The sequence below is a fragment of the Mytilus edulis genome, chromosome 13 (genome assembly GCF_963676685.1).
Source record: "Mytilus edulis chromosome 13, xbMytEdul2.2, whole genome shotgun sequence".
Taxonomy (NCBI): Eukaryota; Metazoa; Mollusca; class Bivalvia; order Mytilida; family Mytilidae; genus Mytilus; species Mytilus edulis.
In genome coordinates, this window is record NC_092356.1 from 67430974 (window position 1) to 67456217 (window position 25244).

General features: G+C 33.2%; 1 protein-coding gene across 3 annotated transcripts; it reads left to right on the top strand.

The window, feature by feature from the left end:
* The first annotated feature begins 502 nt into the window (after window positions 1-502).
* Window positions 503-23280, top strand: LOC139500865 (short-chain collagen C4-like). Of its 3 annotated transcripts, none has more exons than XM_071289758.1 (4): window positions 503-685; window positions 2401-2833; window positions 4918-4995; window positions 5706-6549. In XM_071289758.1, exons 2-4 carry the CDS (start codon window positions 2425-2427, stop codon window positions 6185-6187), a joined length of 969 nt encoding a protein of 322 aa, XP_071145859.1. In that variant the 5' UTR covers window positions 503-685; window positions 2401-2424; the 3' UTR covers window positions 6188-6549. The 3 variants fall into 3 exon arrangements, with proteins under 3 accessions (XP_071145859.1, XP_071145861.1, XP_071145860.1); XM_071289760.1 differs by lacking the exon at window positions 5706-6549 and adding an exon at window positions 22536-23280 and having other exon boundaries at window positions 548-685; XM_071289759.1 differs by lacking the exon at window positions 503-685 and adding an exon at window positions 1625-1894.
* Window positions 23281-25244: the final 1964 nt, after the last annotated feature.

Consider the following 25244-nt stretch of genomic DNA (forward strand, 5'->3'; position numbering starts at 1 on the left):
GCCCCAAATGCCTGTCTTTTTTCGATGTTCAAAATATTGCATGCAAGTAAATTCAACAAACTTGTCATTTTGTGTACATTTTGTGTGTATAAATTTATTGATGAGTAATCCGCCTTTTCATTTTGTAGATCGTTTATCGACGCTAGAAAAAAAAATAACACCGCTGGATTCAGTGCACTGAATAGTTTTGTCAGACATGAATAGTTTTTATGATACAAATATATTTAAAAAGTTATACAATGAAACATACTGATCTTGCAATGATTTTCTCGATAACAACTGATTAACAGACTCAGTCAGCCAACCCGATTAACAGACCAAGCGGCCATTTTGCCGCATACTCAATATAGATTAACCGACCAATCTCTCGGTTAGCCGAGTGTCGGCCGTGAATATATCATTACTTCCATAGCGACAATAAGAAAACTGCTAAAAATATAACACAGGTAAATCGAAATTAAAAAAAGATATTGAAATCATTTCTTTAAATTGAATCTGCGGTTTAGGTTGTTTCACATGAAAAAATTAGCATGAAAAGGGTGAAAGGGTAAATCTAAACTGCGAATCAAAAAGTCAGCATAATTTACATATCACTGACTTGAAATATATATAAAAAAGAACAGCAAGCATAATAAGTTATTATACTTTTTCAGCGTTGGTGGAAAGAATAGGTAACGAGGAAATTGTAAGTACAGATTTTTATATATTCAATTTGTATATCTTTAATTTCTTAAATCTAGTTTTTTCTTCTTTTATTATTAACATTCTAAATTCTTTTTATATTATTATAATTCTTTAATGTGTCAATATGGTTACTACTCGCTGTCGTTTTTCCTCATGTGCAATACTTTAGTAAAAATAAGTACATGATATCAAACATGTTGTTTTAAAAATTAGTTATTAAAATTATTATTTTATATAGCTGACTGGAGACCATTTAATTTAACGTGAGACCTCTAAATCAATGTTGGAGTTTATTACCTAGAATATAAAAACTTTTTTTCATAATTTAATTTTTATTAATTTTTCCGAGTTAACATTTGAAGCATTTTTAAAATAGTCATACTTTTGATCTGAGTAAACTATTTGAAACATCATTCCAGTCAGCTAAGAGGTATTTTTGAAAAAGTAATTCTGTTTTGTCATTATGTTTGTGTATGTGTTGCTTTGTTTGAATGTAATGTACTGTACCTTGTTTTGTGGCGAGGTCTTACATAGGCTATGCATGTTGTCCAATGCAATTCAATGTATTTGAATAAAATATTGTTTAAACGTACAGATAATCATTTTTGGGTTTGCAAAGAAATTCGAACAGCAGTAGACTACTGTTGCCTTTATTAATTAGTTAAATGAAGTAGTATAAACACAAAGGTTTTAAATGTTCATGCCTTTGTTAGTCTTGTATTATTTTAATTTTAGTTTCTTGTGTACAATTTGGAAACGAGTATGGCGTTCATTATCACTGAACTAGTATATATTTGTTTAGGGGCCAGCTGAAAGGGGCCAGCTGAAGGACGCCTCCGGGTGCGGGAATTTCTCGCTACATTGAAGACCTGTTGGTGACCTTCTGCTGTTGTTTTTTTCTATGGTCGGGTTGTTGTCTCTTTGGCACATTCCCCATTTCCATTATATTTGTTTAATGTACTATAGTGTAACAATGAAAGGCTTTATTGGTAGTTAGTTATCTTTTAAACATGATCGATCGGAAACTGATCTATATAAAATTGCCTGTATAGTAATTGATAACATTGTTCTGCTGAGTGCACCGGGATGTCAACAGGATGGTCGTAAATAAAACAGAATAGTTGAGGTTGATACACTAAGTATAAGTAATGAATGCATCCTAGCAATGTTTTATAACGTTGTAAGATTACGACTGCATTCACATAAAAAGGTAAGTGGTTGGACATGTAAATATTTCATAATTGTTGTATTGGAATGTTATAAAAAGTTTAATTTGAAAACATATACAAAAGTACAGTGAGAGTTATCTTTCCTTTAGTTTATAGAAGGAGTAAGAATGAAAAGGATGCAATTATCTTGGTATATATGGATTAGAAACCATAGGTGGTGGCAAACTGTTTTGAAGGTTGATACAAGTATATGTATTGATTATAAGGAATGATGCAGGACACATTTATAAAGGTTGGACAGTGTATATTGTATATATTGGTATTCACATATACTTGTATGTACATATAAAAATGCATACATTCAGTTAAACCAGAAGTCCATTACTACTAGTCGTGTAATAGTCTGGTTAAACTTAATTTTATATAATTAGATAGAATCAAAGAAAGGTTAAGACTTAATCAGTCTAACAGCTTTTGTAATTAACAAATTGTTTTTGCACTACGGATCAGTATCCAAAAATTCAAATAATTTCATTTATCCTTATAGGTATAAGACATAAATCTTGACAAAATGGCGAAAGTCACGTCCCTTGTTCTACTGTTCCTATTTATTGGGTCGTGTCAGTGTGACTGGTGGACAGACTATCTTAGAAACCTTGTCAACAAAGGTAGAGAACCAACGTGGGCGCCAGACTATCTTGATAAACAGCTAAAGAAAGATACACAGAACGCTGCGCTTATCAAAGCAATCCAAGATGCATTGAATGAGGTTTATGAGATGATAGAAAACAATACACCAACAGGGGGTACCAGTTCAGGGGGAGATATTAAGGACCAGATTAATAACATTAAATATCAACTCGGAGTCTTAGACGAATTCAAGAAACAACAAGAGAGACAGAATAATAACATTGACCACAGATTTACACAGATTCAAACTGCTCTCGATGAATTATATGAGAAAGTTGAAGGCGGACAAGGTATGATTTACACAAAATTATAAGGCATCGTCGGGGGGGGGGGGGGGGGAAGGCGGACAAGGTATGATTTACACATAATTGTAAGGCATCGTCGGGGGGAAGGCGGACATGTATGATTTACACATATTTATAAGGCATAAACATCGTCGGGGGAAGGCGGACAAGGTATGATTTACACATATTTATAATGTATAAACATCGTCGGGGGAAGGCGGACAAGGTATGGTTTATACATATTTATAGGACATAAACATCGTCGTGGGGAAGGCGGACAAGGTATGATTTACACATATTTATAATGTATAAACATCGTCGGGGGGGGGAGGCGGACAATGTATGATTTAAACATATTTATAGGACATAAACATCGTCGGGGGGAAGGCGGACAAGGTATGATTTACACATATTTATAAGGCATCGCCGGGGGGAAGGCGGACAAGGTATGATTTACACACATTTATAAGGCATCGCCGGGGGGGGAGGCGGACAAGGTATGATTTACTTACATTTATAAGGCATCGTCGGGGGGAAGGCGGACAAGGTATGATTTACACATATTTATAATCTATAAATATCGTCGGGGGGAGGCGGACAAGGTATGATTTATACATATTTATAGGACATAAACATCGTCAGGAGAAAGCGGACAAGGTATAATTTACTCATATTTATAATGTATAAACATCATCGGGGGAAGGCGGACAAGGTATGATTTTTACATATTTATAGGACATAAACATCGTCGGGGGGAAGGCGGACAAGGTATGATTTACACATATTTATAAGGCATCGCCGGGAGGAAGGCGGACAAGGTATGATTTACACACATTTATAAGGCATCGCCGGGGGGAAGGCGGACAAGGTATGATTTACACACATTTATAAGGCATCGTCGGGGGGAAGGCGGACAAGGTATTATTTACACATATTTATAAGGCATCGCCGGGGGGAAGGCGGACAAGGTATGATTTACACACATTTATAAGGCATCGTCAGGGGGAAGGCGGACAAGGTATGATTTACACATATTTATAATGTATCGTCGGGGGTAGGCGGACAAGGTATGATTTACACATATTTATAAGGCATCCCCGGGGGAAGGCGGACAAGGTATGATTTACACACATTTATAAGGCATCGTCGGGGGGGGGGGGGGGGGGGGGGACAAGGTATGATTTACACATGTTTATAATGTATAAACATCGTCGGGGGGAAGGCAGACAAGGTATGATTTACACATATTTATAAGGCATCGTCGGGGGGAAGGCGGACAAGGTATGATTTACACATAATTATAAACATCGCCGTGGGGAAGGGGGACAAGGTATGATTTACACATAATTATAAAGCATCGCCGGGGGGAAGGCGGACAAAGTATGATTTACACATAATTATAAGGCATCGTCGGGGGGAAGGCGGACAAGGTATGATTTACACATATTTATAAGGCATCGTCGGGGGAAGGCGGACAAGGTATGATTTACATATAATTATAATGTATAAACATCGTCGGGGGGAAGGCGGACAAGGTATGATTTACACATAATTATAATGTATAAACATCGTCGGGGGGAAGGCGGACAAGGTATGATTTACACATATTTAAAATGTTTAAACAGCGTCGGAGGGAAGGCGGGCAAGGTATGATTTACACATAATTATAATGTATAAACATCGTCGGAGGGACATACATATGGCTTTTTAATCGTTTAAGTTTTGAAGAAGCCTTAAAATGATATGTTTGTTAATCGACAATGCGCTATACTAGTAGTTAAAAACATCAAGCAGATAATTTGAATAATGAACATGCTTGAAAAAATAGAAGCAAACGATACCCAAAGGACATTCTAACTTGTGAATTGAAAATAAAGCGACAACATAATGGCAAAAAGAGATAAAAAATAGAAGCAACTTAAATCAAAACATAGAAAACTAAAGACTTAGCAACACGAACCTAACAAATGAAGTAAAACCGATCTCAACATTTGATATGATATTATTTTGCCCTTCTTGTTTTACTGAACATATTATATCAGTTGCATATGTTTGGTTTGCTATATATAATGAACGGTGTTTCTTTTTAGGTAAAGCTGGATCGGGGAATACATACACCAGATGGGGTAAAACATCATGCCCATCAACTGCAGCTCTTGTGTATGAAGGTTGGTATAATTAACTTTATTGCTCATGTGATATCACACCCGACATGAGTCTTTTAAATTGAGAATGCCATTGTTCATTTAACGTTACCATTGTATTCTTATTCAAACCTTTGTTCTTCTAACATTACCATTTGATTCTTATTCATATCTTATTTATCCTTCATTACCGCTTGATTTTTATTCATATTATTATCGCTTGGTTCTTAACTTGACTTTGTTCATCTAACATTGCCACTTGGTTCTCATTTCTATCTTCGTTCATCTAACAATGCGGTTTAATTCTTATTCACAACGTTATAAAAATAATTCGCTTGAATTACGCAAAGGAGTTGGAGCATTTTTGTATTTGTTTTAGGGATATTTTTTTCAACTTACAAGCCTATATTTACGGAATTTTGTAGAGTTATCTACTTCCATATAGTGGTAATATATTTTTACCGATTGTACGTCAAAAGTTATTCAGGGTTATGATTCTTAATAGGCTAACATTAGGGTGAAACGCCACAGAAGTTCCACGACGATTATGTAAATATGTCAAAATTAAGGATCCCGAAAACGAGCTATACGTATGATTCGTCAAGCGTACGTACCTTTCGTCAAAAGAAAGGTCTAATATGATATAATACATAAAAACAGATCACTTCTTTTAACTCATAGATGTAATGTTTAAATGTTTTGTTTAATTTCTCCGATATCTATTTTTTTATCAGGATATGCAGCAGGCAATGCTAAATACGAAAAAGGAGGTGGAGCTAATTTCTTGTGCCTTCCGAAAGACCCCGAATGGCGTAGTTATTCGGATAGTAAAGCAACTTATATAGGACGTGTATTTGGTGTTGAATATCAGATAAAAGACAACTCAGTCTATTCCACCTCGTTCCATGATAAAGAAATGCCATGCTCAGTATGTCTTATAACAGAAAAATCAACTTCTTTAATGGTGCCTGGAAAAGTCACATGTCCTACTGGATGGACCAAAGAATATACAGGATATTTGATGTCCCAGGCCATCGCGAGTAATCGTCAACCTTCGGAATATATTTGCGTGGATGAGAATTTAGATGCCGTTGACGGTAATAAGGCCGATAACGACCAGGGAAATGTTTACTTGGTTGAAGGTGTGTGTGGAAGTTTAAAGTGCCCACCTTATGTTGGTGGCAGAGAGCTTACCTGTGTCGTCTGTTCGAAGTAAATAAAATGATCCAAGTACTGATCTCAAGCGGTAGTCTATCGTATTGCATATAATTAAATCACGTTAGAACTATTGATAAACACATATAAGTACCTTTTTTAACATGATTTGATCAAATTAATAAAGATGTATTTTGCAAGGACTCTGATCTAAGCTCTTGATACTGTTCATGTTATTTTTAATTATTCGATATAAGAGAAGAAAATATGCTATTGTATCCATCAAGCTTTTTTTGTGTTCAAAAAATTATAAGATATCTAATATAGCTTTTTATCTTTTATTTTTAATTATATAAACGAAAAATAAGACAATCCTAACCATAGTCATAAAGCTGTGTATTGTTATTAAAATCTAGAATACTTCATCTTGGTTTCGCTTTACCTGAATGCAACATTTTTTTTATAAAAAACAGCAATGCATCAACATTGTCTGTCTTGAACAATGTTCGTTTTTTTCTAATTAAGTTGTGTTGCATTCACATTGTCCGTTAGTCCATACGTTTAAAAAAGAAGATGTGGTATGATTGCCAATGAGACAACTATCCACAAAAGACCAAAATGACACAGATATTAACAACTATAGGTCACCGTACGGCCTCAACAATGAGCAAAGCCCATACCGAACAGTCAGCTATAATAGGCACCGATAAGACAAGGTAAAACAATTCAAACGAGAAAACTTACGGCCTTATTTATGTAAAACAAATAACGAAAAACAAATATGTAACACATAAACAAACGACAACCACTGAATTACAGGCTCCTGAATTAGGAAGTTTGTCTGTTAATTCAGCAAATATTTCAAACTTTACTCAAGAAGTACTTAACACATTTGGCCAGTAGCTAGACAATTTTAATAGTGCGTTGAATTGATTGATTATTTTTCTGTCCTTCGCATAACTATCTATTGTTTGTCTATACCTTTCCAATATGTTGAATGAACTTTATTTGTTTTGGGCATACATTTCACTAGTTCTTTTACTGGACAATTGCTTCTTGTTTTTCGACACTTTAAATAAGAGTTTGTAAGGGTAAGTTCAGTAGGACAAAGAGTTCATTTTTATTCCACTTTCTTGAACCAGATATTGTTTAACCGTTTTCTCTCGCAGTAAAGGATGAAAAGTTCAGTTTAAACAATATGTTATGCAAATAAATCAATAGATAGTATGCAATTATGATACATAGGAAAATTTCATTTTTTATATCGCCAAAAAGGGGCTTTAAAGTAAAACCTAAATTTTCTAGTTTTATAACTCATAACATTATAAGGTTCCATCGATATTGATGAATAGACCAATATTGATGGAATCTTACAATAATGTTAACCACAATGCGAAGTTGTGAACCTGACTTAGGCCATTATGACAAAAGTGTGTCAGAAATCATATCTGATATTCTTCCTCAGTCATAATAACCTTCCATCATTACCGAACTGAACAAAGAAATAACACTACGGGTGTCGTATACGGTGCAGGGAATGCTTACCCTTCAAACATCAAGTCAAATACAATGTTTTCCGATATTTTTTGATGATGTGACAATTTACTTCAGAGTACATTTTAAGGCTACCTGCATGCCATGAATTCAGTTTTGCATTTAAATAAAGTCATAAATACAAATTTTCATGTGTAGGAGGAATTTCCGCCCACAGCTTTCTAACCTCTTACAATTTTTCCTCTTAAGAAACAAATAATATGTTTTTATCTAACAAAACTAGCTCAATGACAAACACAAATGACTATTATTTGCATAATTTGTTTAATCAGGATCCAATTGGAAAAAACAGAAAAAAACTAAGTAAAAACATAAAAAAAGCCGACATAATTGTTGGTGGACTACAAATATTCCGAGAGACTTATTAGCTATGTAGTCTGTATTTCAATGGTGGCATAAAATCAACTCGATAATAATTCTTGAATAAATATAGTTTTCTAAAAGTTGTATTCTTTTTATGGATTTCTATAAAATCAAATTCAAATTCTTTATTTCTTAATCACAGGGCTCTTTCAGGCATTACAAATGTACACAATTAAGCACGAGCATTCACACTTTCATACCAATCTTTCTTACTCCGCTCGCTCTGTTAAAGTCACAAGGAACCTCAAATTAGAACATATAATGCATATGTTTTTTATAACTAAATAGATAGTTTTCATTAAACAACTTATGTACATATACTTTTTGAGAAAAGTTCTTTAATTTGTCCACATTTAGAAGAAGTTTACTTTTTTTTAATTGCTTGCTTCCAGGAAGCATTCGCCGACAAATTTGCCGTATGCATAGCGACCTGAGTGTAACCCTCCGTGTAAATCCGGTGATCGCAATACGCATGAATCTGTCATTAAAATAAACAGTTATCTAATTGTACATGTTAAACACGTGCTCAATACCCATGCTGTTTGTTATTTGTTTACTATAGGTTGCACTTTGTAAATACAGCTGTTTCTCAAGCCACGCCTCTTTTGGGGATATTTAGAATATTCATAGAAAATTAATTTTGTTTACATACTGGTTCCCAGTTATGCTCTCTGTGTTTCATCTCGTAGAGACATAACTTGGGAATGTTACCAGTAAATATACATGTGCATATTGTTTACATAAAAATCTGCGGTAACCCTTCATTTAAGGTAGGGGTAGTTAAGAAAATTAGTGTTAGTTTAAACTGTGAAAAGTTCAGGGCATATAAACGTTGAAAATATGCGGCACAACTCTATATTTTGACCTTTGAAAAAAATTGAAGTGCATATGAACTTTCATTTCTAGGATAAGATTTTTTTCAAAACTTTATAGTAAATGTGGTACAGTCTTAGCCGTAAAAGGAGTTCCTATGGGAAATTGCATTGTCAATATTTACAGAAATACAACCTTTATTGTGACAATCGGTAAACTTCGGCTTCAAAACACGGCATTTAATGAGCAGCCATATTTGTTAAATCATAACAGACAGAGAACAAAAAATGACGATTATACGATACATGTGCGTAAAAAATGATAAAATCGTGCACAGAGGACTAAGTTTATGATATATACATGCATTGGTTCAATAATTGGATAAACATTATTTTTCACCACTCACTGGTTTCTTATATAATATATATAAAATATGTTAAAAAGCTATATCATATAAGATATCTTATATATTATATTAGATATTTATGTAAGTCTTTTTTATAAGATATCTTATATAATTTATAAGATATCTCACAGAGTTTATAGAATATTTCATATAGTTTATAAGATATTTCATATAGTTTATAAGATATTTTATATAGTTAATAAGATATCTTAAAAATTTTCTTGATAAGACATCTTATACATTATAGGAAATATCTTATAAATTATAGGAGATCTTATAAATTATAGGAGATATCTTATAAATTATAGGAGATATATTATATATTAAAAGAGATAATTTTTGTTTTAATAAGTAGTAAAACGGCTTGATATGACACGCAATTCCTTGAATATCGTATCAACTCGTAGATGTATACTCCATTTACAGGCTCCATTATGCTTGAATGATGCCATATAGAATGGAAAATTATAAATTCTTAATTGGGAAGCTATAATAATCTCATTAAGTGTTAAGTTTTGTACTGAACTGACCCTCTTTATCAATTTTTAGGTGCAAGTTATAGTTATGAGGCAGACTTAAATGTATCTGTTCAATCGTTTATTTCAAGTTATATGCGGTAGATGCGTTCAACATATTCACAATACTAAGAGGACATCATCTATATAGCGGCAAGTTAAGGTGCAGGACAATTGGTACCGTTAATGTCATTAAGATGAAGGATACTGCTAGTTTCTTTTTGTCCTCCCCGAGACACATTTTTATGAAGTCAGTCTCATATGAATAAAGGAACAAGTAGGCAAAAAGAGGACCAACGTTGGCTCCAATAGGAATGCCGATAGGGTGTTGGAAAAACACGTCTTCCAAAAGTTAGACATAATACGTGTATCTTCGTTGGCCATTCTTTTATGAAGCAAAGCAGGACCATTTCTTTTAATTTATCATTTAGTTCGAAATGCGGGATATTTGTGAAGTGTGTAAAAAAAGTAAAATGATTTGATACTTTTGCCAGTAGAAAGACTTTTAGATTGTATGCTCTCTGACACATCTATGTAATTTTTCAGTATACATATCTGATCCAAGCAGCCCCTAGAAAAGGTAGTTTCTCAATGAGTTTAAAGTTTGGCTTTGTAGATTTCGTTGGTGTTTATAATTAAGAAAGAGGATTCGCGGAGACACAGTAAATATAATGTTGTTTGAAATGATACCTTTGTAATTAAGATATCGAACACGTTGAAGTTATTTATGTTTTATTGAAATTCCAGCATTAAAAAGACCTTTGATTGTCCTCCTTGGTAATTGTCGTGGGGGATATTTTGATTTTACAAGTCAATTCGTTTAATTTATCAAGCTTTAATGTCAAGTTTATGTATTTTGATTTACATAAAAACAAGATGTTGTTTGGGCCTTTATCTGCGTGGACAAAACATATTTGCCATAGATGTAGGACAGGTGTTTTGCAAAATCTGTGTATTTTAAGATTGATTTAGCATTTATATTCTTAAAGCTATTATATTTTTTTAAATTCTGCTTTGTACCAACAACCATGGTATCTTCTGTCTTGTTTATTGGCACGTTGAGCCCCTAAATGTTCTTATTTATTGATAGAATAAATTGCATTATATATTTCAAGGGAAACATTTGTACATAATTAAATTTTATATTTTTGTTTTTGTTTTTACCTTTAAATCATATCACAAGTACTTCTAGATGTTATTTTATGCTATATTTGTCGGTCAATATATTCAAAAAACAGTTGCTTTGTGTGGGATTTATGCACATTTAGCAATTTAAGATAACTATTTTGTTGATTTAAAGTTCAGCGTGGGAAGCAGATCCGGATCTATTAAAGGAACGTTTAGTGCGATTGTAGAACAAACAAGTTGGTATTATGTAATATTTCTTGTGTCAATAATAATGAAATAATAGTACTTTTTACTTAACAGGTGATTTTGTTACGATCATACGGTTTACAATTTTTGTGTTTGTAAACAACTTTATGAGTAATTTTTAACAAATTGTTTTGTTTTCTATGGTCTAGATCCGACGCCTGATATTTGTATAGTAAACCAAGATTTTCTCCTTTCATTCTTTAGGTGAAAAGATTTTTTTGTTGTTGTTTTCCAGACAGAAATGAAAAACAAAAACAATTATAAATACTACCTATGATTTGAAGTCCTCTTAAAAGTGAAATAACAAAAAACAAACTCCAAGGAAATTTGAAAAAGGAAAGGCCCTTATCAAAGGGCAAAATCAAGAGCTCAAACATATCTCACGAATCGAAAACAACTGCCATATCCCTCACTTGCTACAGAACATTCCTTATGTTGAACATGTAAAGTGGTGTTTTTTTCAATGTCCTGGCCAGAACAATTGTAACTAGATACGACGTGGGAGTTCGGTATAGTGTCGGTTTTGTTATTGTCCTTGTCAGCAGAACCCAATGTCCATGATACCAGGGTGTCATCTTGGCATAATTAGGGGGGCTCAAAGATGGGTGGGGTCATTTTTTTTTACATTTCCTAAATTTTGTTTTGTATGTAGAGTAGATGGAATTATGATTACTATTATGAATATTTAGAGACACATGTCTGCTCCAATAGGGAACTTATTTTATTTCAGTAGGGGGTCTCCTTGGCATAATTTTAGGGGAGTGAATTTTCATAGAACATTCCAGAACATCAATGTTAAATTTATTCTAGAGACATTAAATGGTATATGATGGTATATAATTATGGAGAGAACAAATTGCAGCGGGGGTTTGACTTTGGATATTTCAAAATGGCCGCCGTTACAATGGAAACAGCAAAAATATGAAAAACTTCAAAATGCTTCAAATTTCATGACACTTATAGCAAATGTTGCCTAGTTTATGTAGACTTGACTTTTGAGTTAGGAATTTTTAAAATAGCCGCCGTTGCCATGGAAACAGCACAAATGTCCAAAAATTTCAAAATGCTTCAAAATTGATGAAACTTAAAACAAATGTTGCCTAGTATATCTGGACTTGACTTTTGAGTTTGAAATTTCCAAAATGGCTGCCGTTACCATGGAAATAGCTCAAATGTAAAAAAAATCAAAATTCTTCATATTAAATAACACTTTACACACACATTATCTGGCATCATGGATACGCAGAACAATGATATTGGGTCCGTTTTGGTGACTTTTGTGTTAGCATCCTAACACAGGATTACTTGTTTTCCTTGCCATTGCAAAGATGATTGTTGGTGCCCAAATAGACGCCCTCGTTCTTGCTTTTAGATACGACCTTGGTGTATGACATTAAACGTCACTGATGAGTCTTATGTAGACGAAACGCCCGTTTGGCGTATGAAATTCTAAGCCTTGTACCTTTAATAAATATTTGGTACAATGTATACTAATGGTTTTGTCATTTTCCTCGCTGTGACGAGTATGACATTGAAGTTTCCTGTAGAGTGGTGATTACCTAGTAGTAGATGCTTAACAAGTAGCTGGTCCTGTAGAAAGTTTATCTAATCCGAATTCTTCTCTATTCTAATCCGTAATATAATCATTACTTCATTAGCAACAATAAAAAAGTACTAAAAATATAACACAGGTAAATGGAAAGAAAAAGATATTGAAATCATTTCTTTAAATTAAATCTGCGGTTTAGGTTGTATCACATGAACAAATTTGCATGAAAAGGGTGAAAGGTTAAATCTAAACTGCGAATCAAAAAGCATAATTTACATATCACTGACTTGAAATATATATAAAAAAGAACAGCAAGCATAATAAGTTATTTTACTTTTACTTTTACTACAAAAGTTTATTAGAAGAACTTCTAAATTGTTTAATCTGTTAACAATATTTTATGTATAATTATGAATGCTTTTGTAATTAATTAAAAAATGCACATAAAAGTAAAATAAGAAAAGAAAAACAAACTCAAACACATCAAACGAATAGACAACAACTGTCATAGTTCTGACTTGGTACATGAATTTTCTTAATGTCAGATCAAATCTGGTTCTACCTGGAATTCCATGAATTAACATATTGTTTTAGTGTCGAAATTCAAGGTATCGGTGAACGTATTTTCAATTGTTGAAATAATCGAGTTTTTTGTTGTATTAGAATATTTTGTTTCTTGCTTTATTATTTGTGCTTAGTATTGGTCTAACCTTTCAACTGATGTTTTGTTTCTTCATACACACGTAGAACGCTACCTTTTTTATTTGCTTGTCAACAGCAATCTTATTCCGTTACCTGCGCTTACAAGGCCTTTATTTCGGGAATACATTACCGTAGCTTTATTTGGCTTATTTGGCAAAATTTTTTGGAATTATTGGTCCTCATTACTCACCAAATTCGTACTTTATTTGGACTTTTAACATTTTTATTCGATCGTCACCAATGAGTCTTTTGTAGACGAAACGACCCTTTTTTCGCAGAAACAAAATTTAAATCCAGATATCAATGATGATTTATTTTCATGACCAAGTTATACAGATGTTATTGCAGTTGACGTAGATTTATGCATCTATTGTTCCAATTTAAATTGTGGTTTTAATTTCCAATGATGTAAACAAGCGGCTTGATTTAAAATTGAACTACAATATCTGGCAATCTTACCACATTTCCTTATTTTATATGGATACATTTAACAACACAAAATACAAAATCTAAGTCTATATTTAACTTTTCTTAAAAGCTTTTGAATAAGGTAATAACAATGTTCAGCTGAATTCTACAATAGTTGATATATCTGAATCTTGTGTATAGTTCTAATATTGCTAATTACTCAAATCCTAGATTTGTTTTCAATCAATCTTAAAAAAAAAGCATTTGGGTTAGGTAGCAGAACATTTTCCCTCTTGTAGTGCAGTTTAATTTTTGAAAAATCTGACTAAATGCGCACTCATCGTTCATTTAAAACAAATACGTTAATTTGTAAAACAACGATCTGTTCTTGAAGGGTACGCATGTCGGGCTTTACAATTCACTGTTCTGGATCGATCCTACTTCTACCGATTTTTTTCTGTTATTGTTTTTTTTTTAACTTTGTTTGACTGCTCCTTTTTGTTCTCAAAAGATTTAGTAAAACTGGATAAAAGTCAATAGTGTATTTTAATCATTTCAATAAACATAAAGGCCCTTAATTTTCATATCTCACCTACGAAAGAAGAGGGGAATTATGTTTTCTGGTCTGTTACCCTCTTTGCAATACTTTTGAACTGATGAACCTTCTTTTTTATGCCCCATTTATGGGCATTATAATTTCTGGTCTGTGCGTCCGTCTGTCCCGCTTCAAGTTAAAGTTTTTGGTCGAGGAAATTTTTGATGAAGTTGACGTTCAATCAACTTGAAACTTAGTCAACATGTTCCGTATGATATGATCTTTCTCATTTTAATGCCAAATTTTACGGTCCACTGAACATAGACAAAAAAGTGCAATTGGGGCATCCGTGTACTGGGGACACATTCATGTTTTAATGTACTATAGTAACAATGAAGGCTTTATTTATAGTTAGTTATCTTTCAAACATGATCGATCGGAAACTGATCAATATAAAATTGCCTGTATAATAATTGATAACATTGTTCTGCTGAGTGCACCGGGATGTCAACAGGATGGTCGTTAATAAAACAGAATATTTGAGGTTGATACACTAAGTATAAGTAATGAATGCATCCTAGAAGCGTTTTATAAGGTTTTATGCTTACAGCTGCATTAACATAAAAAGGTAAGTGGTTGGACATGTAAATATTTCCTAATGTTGTGTTGCAATGTTATAAAAAGTTTAATTTGAAAACATATACAAAGTACAGTGAGAATTATCTTTCCTTTAGTTTATAGAAGGAGTAAGAATGAAAAGGATGCAATTATCTTGGTATATTTGGATTCGAAACCATAGGTGGTGGCAAACTGTTTTGAAGGTTGATAAAAGCAAATTGATTGGTTATTAGGAATGATTTAGGACACCATAATAAAGTTTGGACAGTGTATATTGTATATATTTGTATTCATATACAATTGTGTGTACATTTAAAAATCATGCATTCAGTTAAACCAGAAGTCAATTACTATTAGTATTGTAATAGACTTCTGGTTAAACTTAATTTTATATAATAATTAGATAGAATCAAAGAAAGGTTCAGACTTAATCAGTCCAACAGCTTTTGTATTTAACAAATGTCTTTTTGCACCACGGATCAGTATTCAAAAATTCAAATAATTTCATTTGTTCTTCAAGGTATAAGACATAAATCTTGAAAGAATGGCGAAAGTCACGTTCCTTGTTCTACTGTTCCTATATATTGGATCGTGTCAGTGTCACTGGTGGACAGACTATCTAAGAAACCTTGTCAACAAAGAGAAGGAACCTCCGTAGGCGCCAGACTATCTTGATAAACAGCTACAGAAAGATACACAGAACTTCGCGTTTATCAAAGCAATCCAAGATGCATTGAATGAGGTTTATGAGGCGATAGATAACAATACACCAACAGGGGGTACCAGTTCAGGGGAAGATATAAAGGATCAGATTAATAACATTAGATATCAACTTGGAGTCTTAGACGAATTCAAGAAACAACAAGAGAGACAAAATAATAACATTGATCACAGATTTGAACATATTCAAACTGCTCTCGATGAATTATATGAGAAAGTTGAAGGCGGACAAGGCATGATTTACACATAATTATAATGTATAAACATCGTCGGGGGGAAGGCGGACAAGGTATGATTTTCACATAATTATAATGTATAAACATCGTCGGGGGGAAGGCGGACAAGGTATGATTTTCACATAATTATAATGTATAAACATCGTGGGGGGGGGGATAGGCGGACAAGGTATGATTTACACATAATTATAATGTATAAACATCGTCGGGGGGAAGGCGGGCATTGTATGATTTACACATAATTATAATGTATAAACATCGTCGGGGGGAAGGCGGAAAAGGTATGATTTACACATAATTATAATGTATAAATTTCGTCGGGGGGAAGGCGGACAAGGTATGATTTATACATAATCATAATGTATAAACATCTAGGCGAGTGACATTCATACCTAAAAAATATTTTTAATGCACCTATCTAACACACAGCTATATTATATATCATTCGAAAGGAAAAAATGTGTAGATTCCATTTTTCCCGGTCGTAAAAGTGAAATATGGTGCATTTTTTTTTAAATTTGGGTCAAAGGTCATTCTTAAAAAAATGAAAGAATAACACTTTTGTAGTGATATTGTTTTATTTGAAGCAGCTGGTAATATAGCTAATTCAAATTTCACTTTACACGATACTATGATAACGTCTCTCTGATTCTTAGTTGCATATCGTTCATGGTTTGGCGATAATTGACGTCATTTTGACGTTTTCACTCTGCTACAGGTAAAACGGTACTTTCTACAAAAACGACGTATAATAACAAATATTTGACCTTAAATGTGTTAATATTTACTATAATTGATGGTGTGCAATGCAAAATAAAAAAAATATGATGAAATATTTGTAAGTTGGACGAGTAAAAGGGAGAGACAACAACGCAATAAAGAGAGTAAAAAGTAGACGTCTTTGTCACATCAATAGTAACAATAGTCTCATGTTTGTTAACAGCCTGCAAACCGTGTCAAGATCGGAAATCACTATCTTACATATTTAATACAACCACAAGCAAAGTTTAAGAGGATATATGAATCACATTTTAAGTCTGTCCGTCCGTCAGTCCCCACTTGTTTGCGGCCCGTGTCGAATTAAATCAGTTAACTTATACTTGTATACAGATATACAGTTCATCCAAAAACCAATGATTTCAAATATGAAATGCATTGCCTTGAACTATAGAACTGATGTTAAACACACTTAGTTCAGAGATGTATTATGGGATGGCACGTGGTTCTTCATAGATTAAATCAGTTCATAATGACATTGGCATTGACATTTGATCCGTCAAGTTTTCAAACATTGTTTGATTCGTTCTTGTCTGGTTTGTGTCCGGTCCATATCTTTTGAACCGTTGAACCTGGGTTTTCCAAACTAAGTATGCATATGCATCATATAATAGGGGATAGTCATAACCTAAACTCAGGTCACTATGATATGGATCCAATCATAATGGAATCCTGTCCGCGACAGATATAGCTGCAAAACTAAGGTTTTTACGTTGTCTTATCGGGGCCTTTTATAGCTGACTATGCGGTATGGGCTTTGCTCATTGTTGAAGGCCGTACGGTGAACTATAGTTGTTAATGTCTGTGTCATTTTGGTTTCTTGTGGACAGTTGTCTCATTGGCAAACATACCACATCTTCTTTTTTTAATATTTACCAAACTTCAGATACAGAAGTCGGTTTCACAAAAAAACTGAAGACAAGATTAATCGCAAGTAAACTGAACTATTCATGACTTACGACCAGCTTAAGTCGTAAGAATTGTTGTGAGACTGACCGCAGATGCAAAATTAAAATGCGGTGATTTAGAAACTAAAGTTAGGTCCCACGGTGACCTTTGTTTTGACATTTAGTATTATATACTTTACAAACACTTTAATTTCTTAACGTGTTTTTTTTTATTACGACTGCATTTATTTTCACTCACGTTTGTGCAGTCAAAAGGTTTGCAATTAAAAATGCAAGTATTAATGTCTTACCAGTATTCAAAACTGAGATACATATAGATATTTATCAACTAATATGAATTTGCGGGATATAGTTCGGCTAAACCTATATATAGTTTTATTTGTCATTCTGGAGGAGTTTCTGTGACTAATCTATTCTTTAAAAGAAACGAAATAAATCTAATTTATAACAAATAATGCAATTTTCTATTTTGTGATTTTTAACAATATAAGACAGTCGAAATTCATATTTTAAAAATGAGCCTGTGAAGCTTTTGCTTTACTTTTTGTTTTCGTGCTGCACCGATCTACGTGTCAATATGAATTTTGTTTAATTTGTGATAGACCCGCAATCTATTGACGATTTTGAAAGCGTTAAAAGAGAGTTTTCTTAGAAACAAAGATAGATGATGAGCTATATAACCTGTAAGAGCATGAACTGCTGGTAAAGGTACATATATTTAATAAAAGAAACTATACATGCACAATAAACATGGTGCATCGCCAACCATAATTCCTACTGGTTATAAAACTCATAAACAGCACACAGTTGTTCATGTCTAGAATACAACGAAGTGTCAGGTCATCGTTGACCCTCTGACATTACACCTCTTAAATTGTTAATCCGTATTTAGAAGCCTGATGATATCATATTATAAGCCCGGTACCTTTAATAAGTATGATTAAAAGGACACTATGATCTCTGTATACCAGAGAAAAATGCTTTGAGGTAAACAATATAACTATAGCTTATCGTATGGCCTAAAACAAGAAGCAATAGCTAACACTGTATAATAAGCTATAAAGGTTCTAAAACAATTTTAATTAGATACCCAAAAGCTTGATTCATGTTCAAAACTACAAACAAAAGCAAAAATCATTAAAACGAAAACCATAATGAATAACAAATCAATTTGAAAGATATAAGGCATATGATCGATTGTTTACGTTAGACATAAGACTCATCGGTGACGCTCGAACCAAGTAAAACTTCGAAGAATATTTAAAAACACGTAATCCTATTTAAAATATATACAACCTGAGGTAGAATATTTATTGTATTTCAAATATCTACGAAGAATTCAAAATTGTCAACTGAATGAATAGTCTATTCATTCAGTTGACAATTTTGAATTATTTATTTAATCTTTATTATCATAATCATTTGCTGAAACTATGTTGATTAATTCGACAAATGGATCGTCTATCCTCAGATAATATTCTCCTGTCTGGTTTGTTGATCTACCTGTACAAGCTCAGGTACAAGTGATTAGCGATCTTAATCCGGATATCCCTCAGGCGTTAGAACTGTATTGGATTATAACATAAAAAGCCTAAGGGTTATGCAATTACATGCATTTGATTATAACATGTATAATTGATAAAAAATGGCGTTGGGCTACACAAAACGATGAAGTTTTGAACGATGGCGGAAGACAATTTAACGATGGCGCAAGACAATTTAACGATGGCGCGAGTCATTTGACGATGGCGCAAGACATTTGAACGATGGCGGGGCGCCATCGTTAAACAGGCCATGGAGATCCCTGAATAGATATCTCCATATATTTAAGTATTTATAGCATGTCAACATATAGGTTCTTGACGTGGCCCTAGCACATACGCTATGCTTCCTCTAAAATACTGACCAAATTTTCACCATCAATAAAAGAGGGACAAAAGATACCGAAGGGACAGTCAAACTCATAAATCTAAAACAAACTGACAACGCCATGGCTAAAAATGAAAAAGACAAACAAACAACAGCACACATGACACAACATGACAATAAGTCTACCGTATGCAATAGTTAAAACGGTAGGAAATTTAAAAGGTTGACATATCTCACGTTCAAGTTCATGAGGAAAATATCAGATTTGACACTTTTTAGCGTACTTTTAGTTGCAAAACTAAAATGTGCATTGATCCAATTGATTAAGAAGTATTTTTCAATAGTTATTCATAATCTCTGCTTTTTGTAAGTGCAAATTGACTAAGAACAATAAGATATTGGTTTTCTACCATCTCAGCCTCCGTATGGTTCTTTATTTTTTTATACTTTGCGTAATATTAGTACCAAAACAATTGCCTTCATGGTTATTCATACTCTTTTTCGAAGCGTTTAGGTCTGTTATCTTGAGGGAAATTAACAGAGAAAGCGATTTCGGAAATTTGATTGAAAAGGGGGAGTGTGTAAAAATGTATAAAATCCAGAATAATACAGTGATAACTATATGTATTAAACAAGTAATGAACTTTTGAATAATACAAACATCATTAATTTGGGTATCAAGCCGAAAATATCTAAGAAATGAAAAAACAATATGAAAATTGGCACCATTTTTATAAAAAAAAATCCAAAATTGTTACAAAAACCTTTTTTTTTCGCAAAGATTACTTCTTTTATTTTTGAAAAGTATTTTTTTATACATTGACATGTTAAACATACATATTTTTTGCATTGTGACAACAGAAAATAAAGCTACATGTTAATTTTTCACGCTTCAACACTGTTGGTCATTTTTCAATTTGAAATTATTATTGTATTATTATATTTATTATTTTAATTCAATTTTTACAAAAATTGCACCGTACTTTTTTTTTACGACCGACCAAAAAAGGAAGTTCAGATATTATACTATAACATATAAAAAATTCAGCTGTGTGTTAGGTGGGTGCATTAAAGTCACTAACTAAGCGTCTTTTCTGAAAATGTCACTCGCCTAATCGTCGGGGGAAGAAAACAAGGTATGATTTACACATTATTATAATGTATAAACATCGTCGGGGGGAAGGTGGACAAGGTATGATTTACACATAATTATAATGTATAAACATCGTCGGAGGGAAGACGGACAAGGTATGATTTACATATAATTATAATGTTTAAACATCGTCGGGGGGAAGGCGGACAAGGTATGATTTACACATAATTATAATGTATAAACATCGTCAGGGGGAAGGCGGACAAGGTATGATTTACACATATTTATAATGTATAAACATCGTCGGGGGGAAGGCGGACAAGGTATGATTTACACATATTTATAATGTATAAACATCGTCGGGGGGAAGGCGGACAAGGTATGATTTACACATATTTATAATGTATAAACATCGTCGAGTGGAAGGCGGACAAGGTATGATTTACACATAATTATAATGCATAAACATCGTCGGTAGGGAGGGCGGACAAAGTATGATTTACACATATTTAGAATGTATAAACATCGTCGGGGGAAGGCGGACAAGGTATGATTTACACATATTTATAATGTATAAACATCGTCGGGGGTAAGGCGGACAAGGTATGATTTACATATAATTATAATGTTTAAGCATCGTCGGGGGGAAGGCGGACAAGGTATGATTTACACATAATTATAATGTATAAACATCGTCAGGGGGAAGGCGGACAAGGTATGATTTACACATATTTATAATGTATAAACATCGTCGGGGGGAAGGCGGACAAGGTATGATTTACACATAATTATAAGGCATAAACATCGTTGGGGGAGGCAGACAAGGTATTATTTACACATAATGATAAGGCATCGTCGGGGGGACATACATATGGCTTTGTCATCGTTTAAGTTTTGAAGAAGCCTTAAAATAGTCTGTTTGATAATCGACCATGCGTTATACTAGTATTTAAAACATCAAGCATATAATTTGAATAATGAACATGCTTGAAAAAATAGAAGCAAAAGATACCCAAAGGACATTCTAACTCGTAAATTGAAAATACATTGACAACATAATGGCAAAAAGGGCAAAAATACAAACAACTGTACACAAATCAGAACATATAAAAAGACTTAGCAACACGAACCCAACAAATCAAGTAAAACCGATTTCAACATTTGATATGATATTATTTTGCCCTTTTTTTATTGAACATATTATATCAGTTGAATATGTTTGATATGCTTTTTATAATGAACGATGTTTATTTCTAGGTAAATCTGAATCAGGAAATACATACACCAGATGGGGTAAAACATTATGCCCATCAACTGCCGGTCTTGTGTATGAAGGTTGGTATATTTATCTTTATTGCTCATGTGATATCTCACCCGACACGAATCTTTGTTCATCTAACATTACCATTTGATTCTTATTCATATCTTTATTTATCTTTCATTACCGCTTGATTTTTATTCATATTATTCATCTATAATTATTGCTTGAATCTTAACCTGACTTTGTTCATCTAACATTGTAACTTGTTTCTCATTTCTATCTTCGTTTATCTAACAATGCGGTTTAATTCTTATTCATAACGTTATAAAAATATTTTGGTAAAATTATGCAAAGGAGTTTGATCTTTTTGTATTAGTTTCAGGGATATTTTTTTTCAATTCACAAGCCTATATTTAGGAAATTTTTAGATATCTCCTTCGATCTAGTGGTTCTATATTTTTACATATCGTACGATCCGTAATAGACAAACATAAGGGTAAAACTACATAGAAGTTCCACGACGATTATGTAAATATGTCAAAATAAAGGATCCCTATACCGAGTTTTACGTATGATTCGTCAAGCGTACGTTCCTTTCGTTAAAATGTAAGAAAGGTCTAATATGATATACATAAAAAAACAGATCACTTCTTTTAACTCATACTGTTTCAATGTTTTGTTTAATTTCTCCGATGTCTTTTTTATTAGGATATGCAGCAGGAAATGCTAAATACGAAAAAGGAGGTGGAGCTAATTTCTTGTGCCTTCCGAAAGACCCCGAATGGCGCAGTTATTCGGATAGTAAAGCAACTTATATAGGACGTGTATTTGGTGTTGAATATCAGATAAAGGACAACACAGTCTATTCCACCTCGTTCCATGATGAAGAAATGCCATGCTCAGTATGTCTTATAACAGAAAAATCAACTTCTTTAATGGTGCCTGGGAAAGTCACATTTTCTACTGGATGGACCAAGGAGTATACAGGATATTTGATGTCCCAGGCCATCGCGGGTAATCGTCAACCTTCGGAATATATTTGTGTGGATGAGAATTTAGATGCCGTTGACAGTAATAAGGCCGATAACGACCAGGGAAATGTTTACTTGGTTGAAGGTGTATGTGGAAGTTTAAAGTGCCCACCTTATGTTGGTGGCAGAGAGCTTACCTGTGTCGTCTGTTCGAAGTAAATAAAATGATCCAAGTACTGATCTCAAGCGGTAGTCTATCGTATTGCACATATTTAAATCATGTTAGAATTATTGATAAACACATATAAGTACCTTTTTTAACATGATTTGATCAAATTAATAAAGATGTATTTTGCAAGTACTCTGATCTAAGCTCTTGATACTGTGTATGTTTTTTTTAATTATTCGATATAAGAGAAGAAAATATGCTATTGTATCCATCAAGCTTTTTTTGTGTTAAAACAATTATAAGATATCTAATATAGCTTTTTATCTTTTATTTTTAATTATATAAACGAAAAATAAGACAATCCTAACCATAGTCATAAAGCTGTATATTGTTATTAAAATCTAGAATACTTCATCTTGGTTTCGTTTTACCTGAATGCAACATTTTTTTTATAAAAAACAGCAATGCATCAACATTGTTTGTCTTGAAATTTTCGTTTTTTCTAATTAAGTTGTGTTGCATTCACATTGTCCGTTAGTCCATACGTTTAAAAAAGAAGATGTGGTATGATTGCCAATGAGACAACTATCCACAAAAGACCAAAATGACACAGACATTAACAACTATAGGTCACCGTACGGCCTTCAACAATGAGCAAAGCCCATACCGCATAGTCAGCTATAATAGGCCCCGATACGACAAGGTAAAACAATTCAAACGAGAAAACTAACGGCTTTATTTATTTTAAAAAATGAACGAAAAACAAATATGTAACACATAAACAAACGACAACCCCTGAATTACAGGCTCCTGACTTAGGACGTTTGTCTGTTAATGCAGCAAATATTTCAAACTTTACTCAAGAAGTACTTAACACATTTGGCCAGCAGCTAGACAATTTTAATAGTACGTTGAATTGATTGATTATTTTTCTGTCGTTGGCATAACTATCTAGTGTTTGTTAATACCTTTCCAATATGTTGAATGAACTGTAATTGTTTAGGGCATACATTTCACAAGTTTTCTTACTGGACAACTGCTTCTTGTTTTTCGATACTTTAAATACGAGTTTGTAAGGGTAAGTTCAGTAGGACAAAGATTTAATTCTTATTCCACTTTCTTGAATCAGATTTAGTTTAACTGTTTTCTCTCGCAGTAAAGGATGAAAACTTCAGTTTAAACAATATGTTATGCAAATTAATCAAGACATAGTATGCAATTATGATACATGAAATAATTAGGATTCTTTAAGGAAACTTTATGTCGGACATTGACTTGGAACAGAATAGCTGGAAACGCATTTATTATATTTCATTCTTAGAATAATTGTATTATTTGAGGAGCCCAGGATACTTTTTTTATTCCGACAACAGACCAACAATGACTTATAAAGGAGTAAAATGTCATTTTCTTATATCGCCAAAAAGGGGCTCTTAAGTTAAACCTACATTTTCTAGTTTTATAACTCATAACATTATAAGGTTCCATCGATATTGATGAATGGACCAATATTGATGGAATCTTACAATAATGTTAACCACAAGTTGAAGTTGTGAACCTGACTTTGGCCATTATGACAAAAGTGTGTCAGAAATCATATCTTTCTCAGTCATAATAACCTTCCATCATTACCGAACTGAACAAAGAAATAACACGACGGGAGCCGTATACGGTGCAGGAAATGCTTACTCTTCTGGAGCACCTAATTTCACTCCCGGTTTTTTGTGAAGCTCGTGTTGTTTCTTATCTATTATTTGTAACTGTTGATGTAAATGTCTTTTGGTTTTATGAGTCTTTAAAATTGAGAATGGAAATGGGGAATGTGCCAAAGGGACAACAACCCGACCATAGAAAAAAACAACAGCAGAAGGTCACCAACAGGTCTTCAATGTAGCGAGAAATTCCCGCACCCGGAGGCGTCCTTCAGCTGGCCCCTAAACAAGTTGGTTTGGATTGTTTTGTCTTTCAAGATGACCACGTGTACTATGCAGAATGTTAAATTATATATTATATTTGTAGCGAAATGTTTTTTAATTGATATTACAAGCACCAAACTTTTTCAGAAGTTTACATTTTGTCTTTTTGAGCGAAATAAATAGTTTTACCCTTTAATTTTTGCAGTTTTTTTCGAAATGGCCACCTCTAGGCGTCATTTTGAGCGTGTTAGATAAGAAAACAGGAAAATGAGCAAGAGATCTATCATTATCACCTTTTTGATTTTGTCTAACGGGTGAAACGAGTATACTACTTCTTAAAAATTAATACTAGTAACCTGAT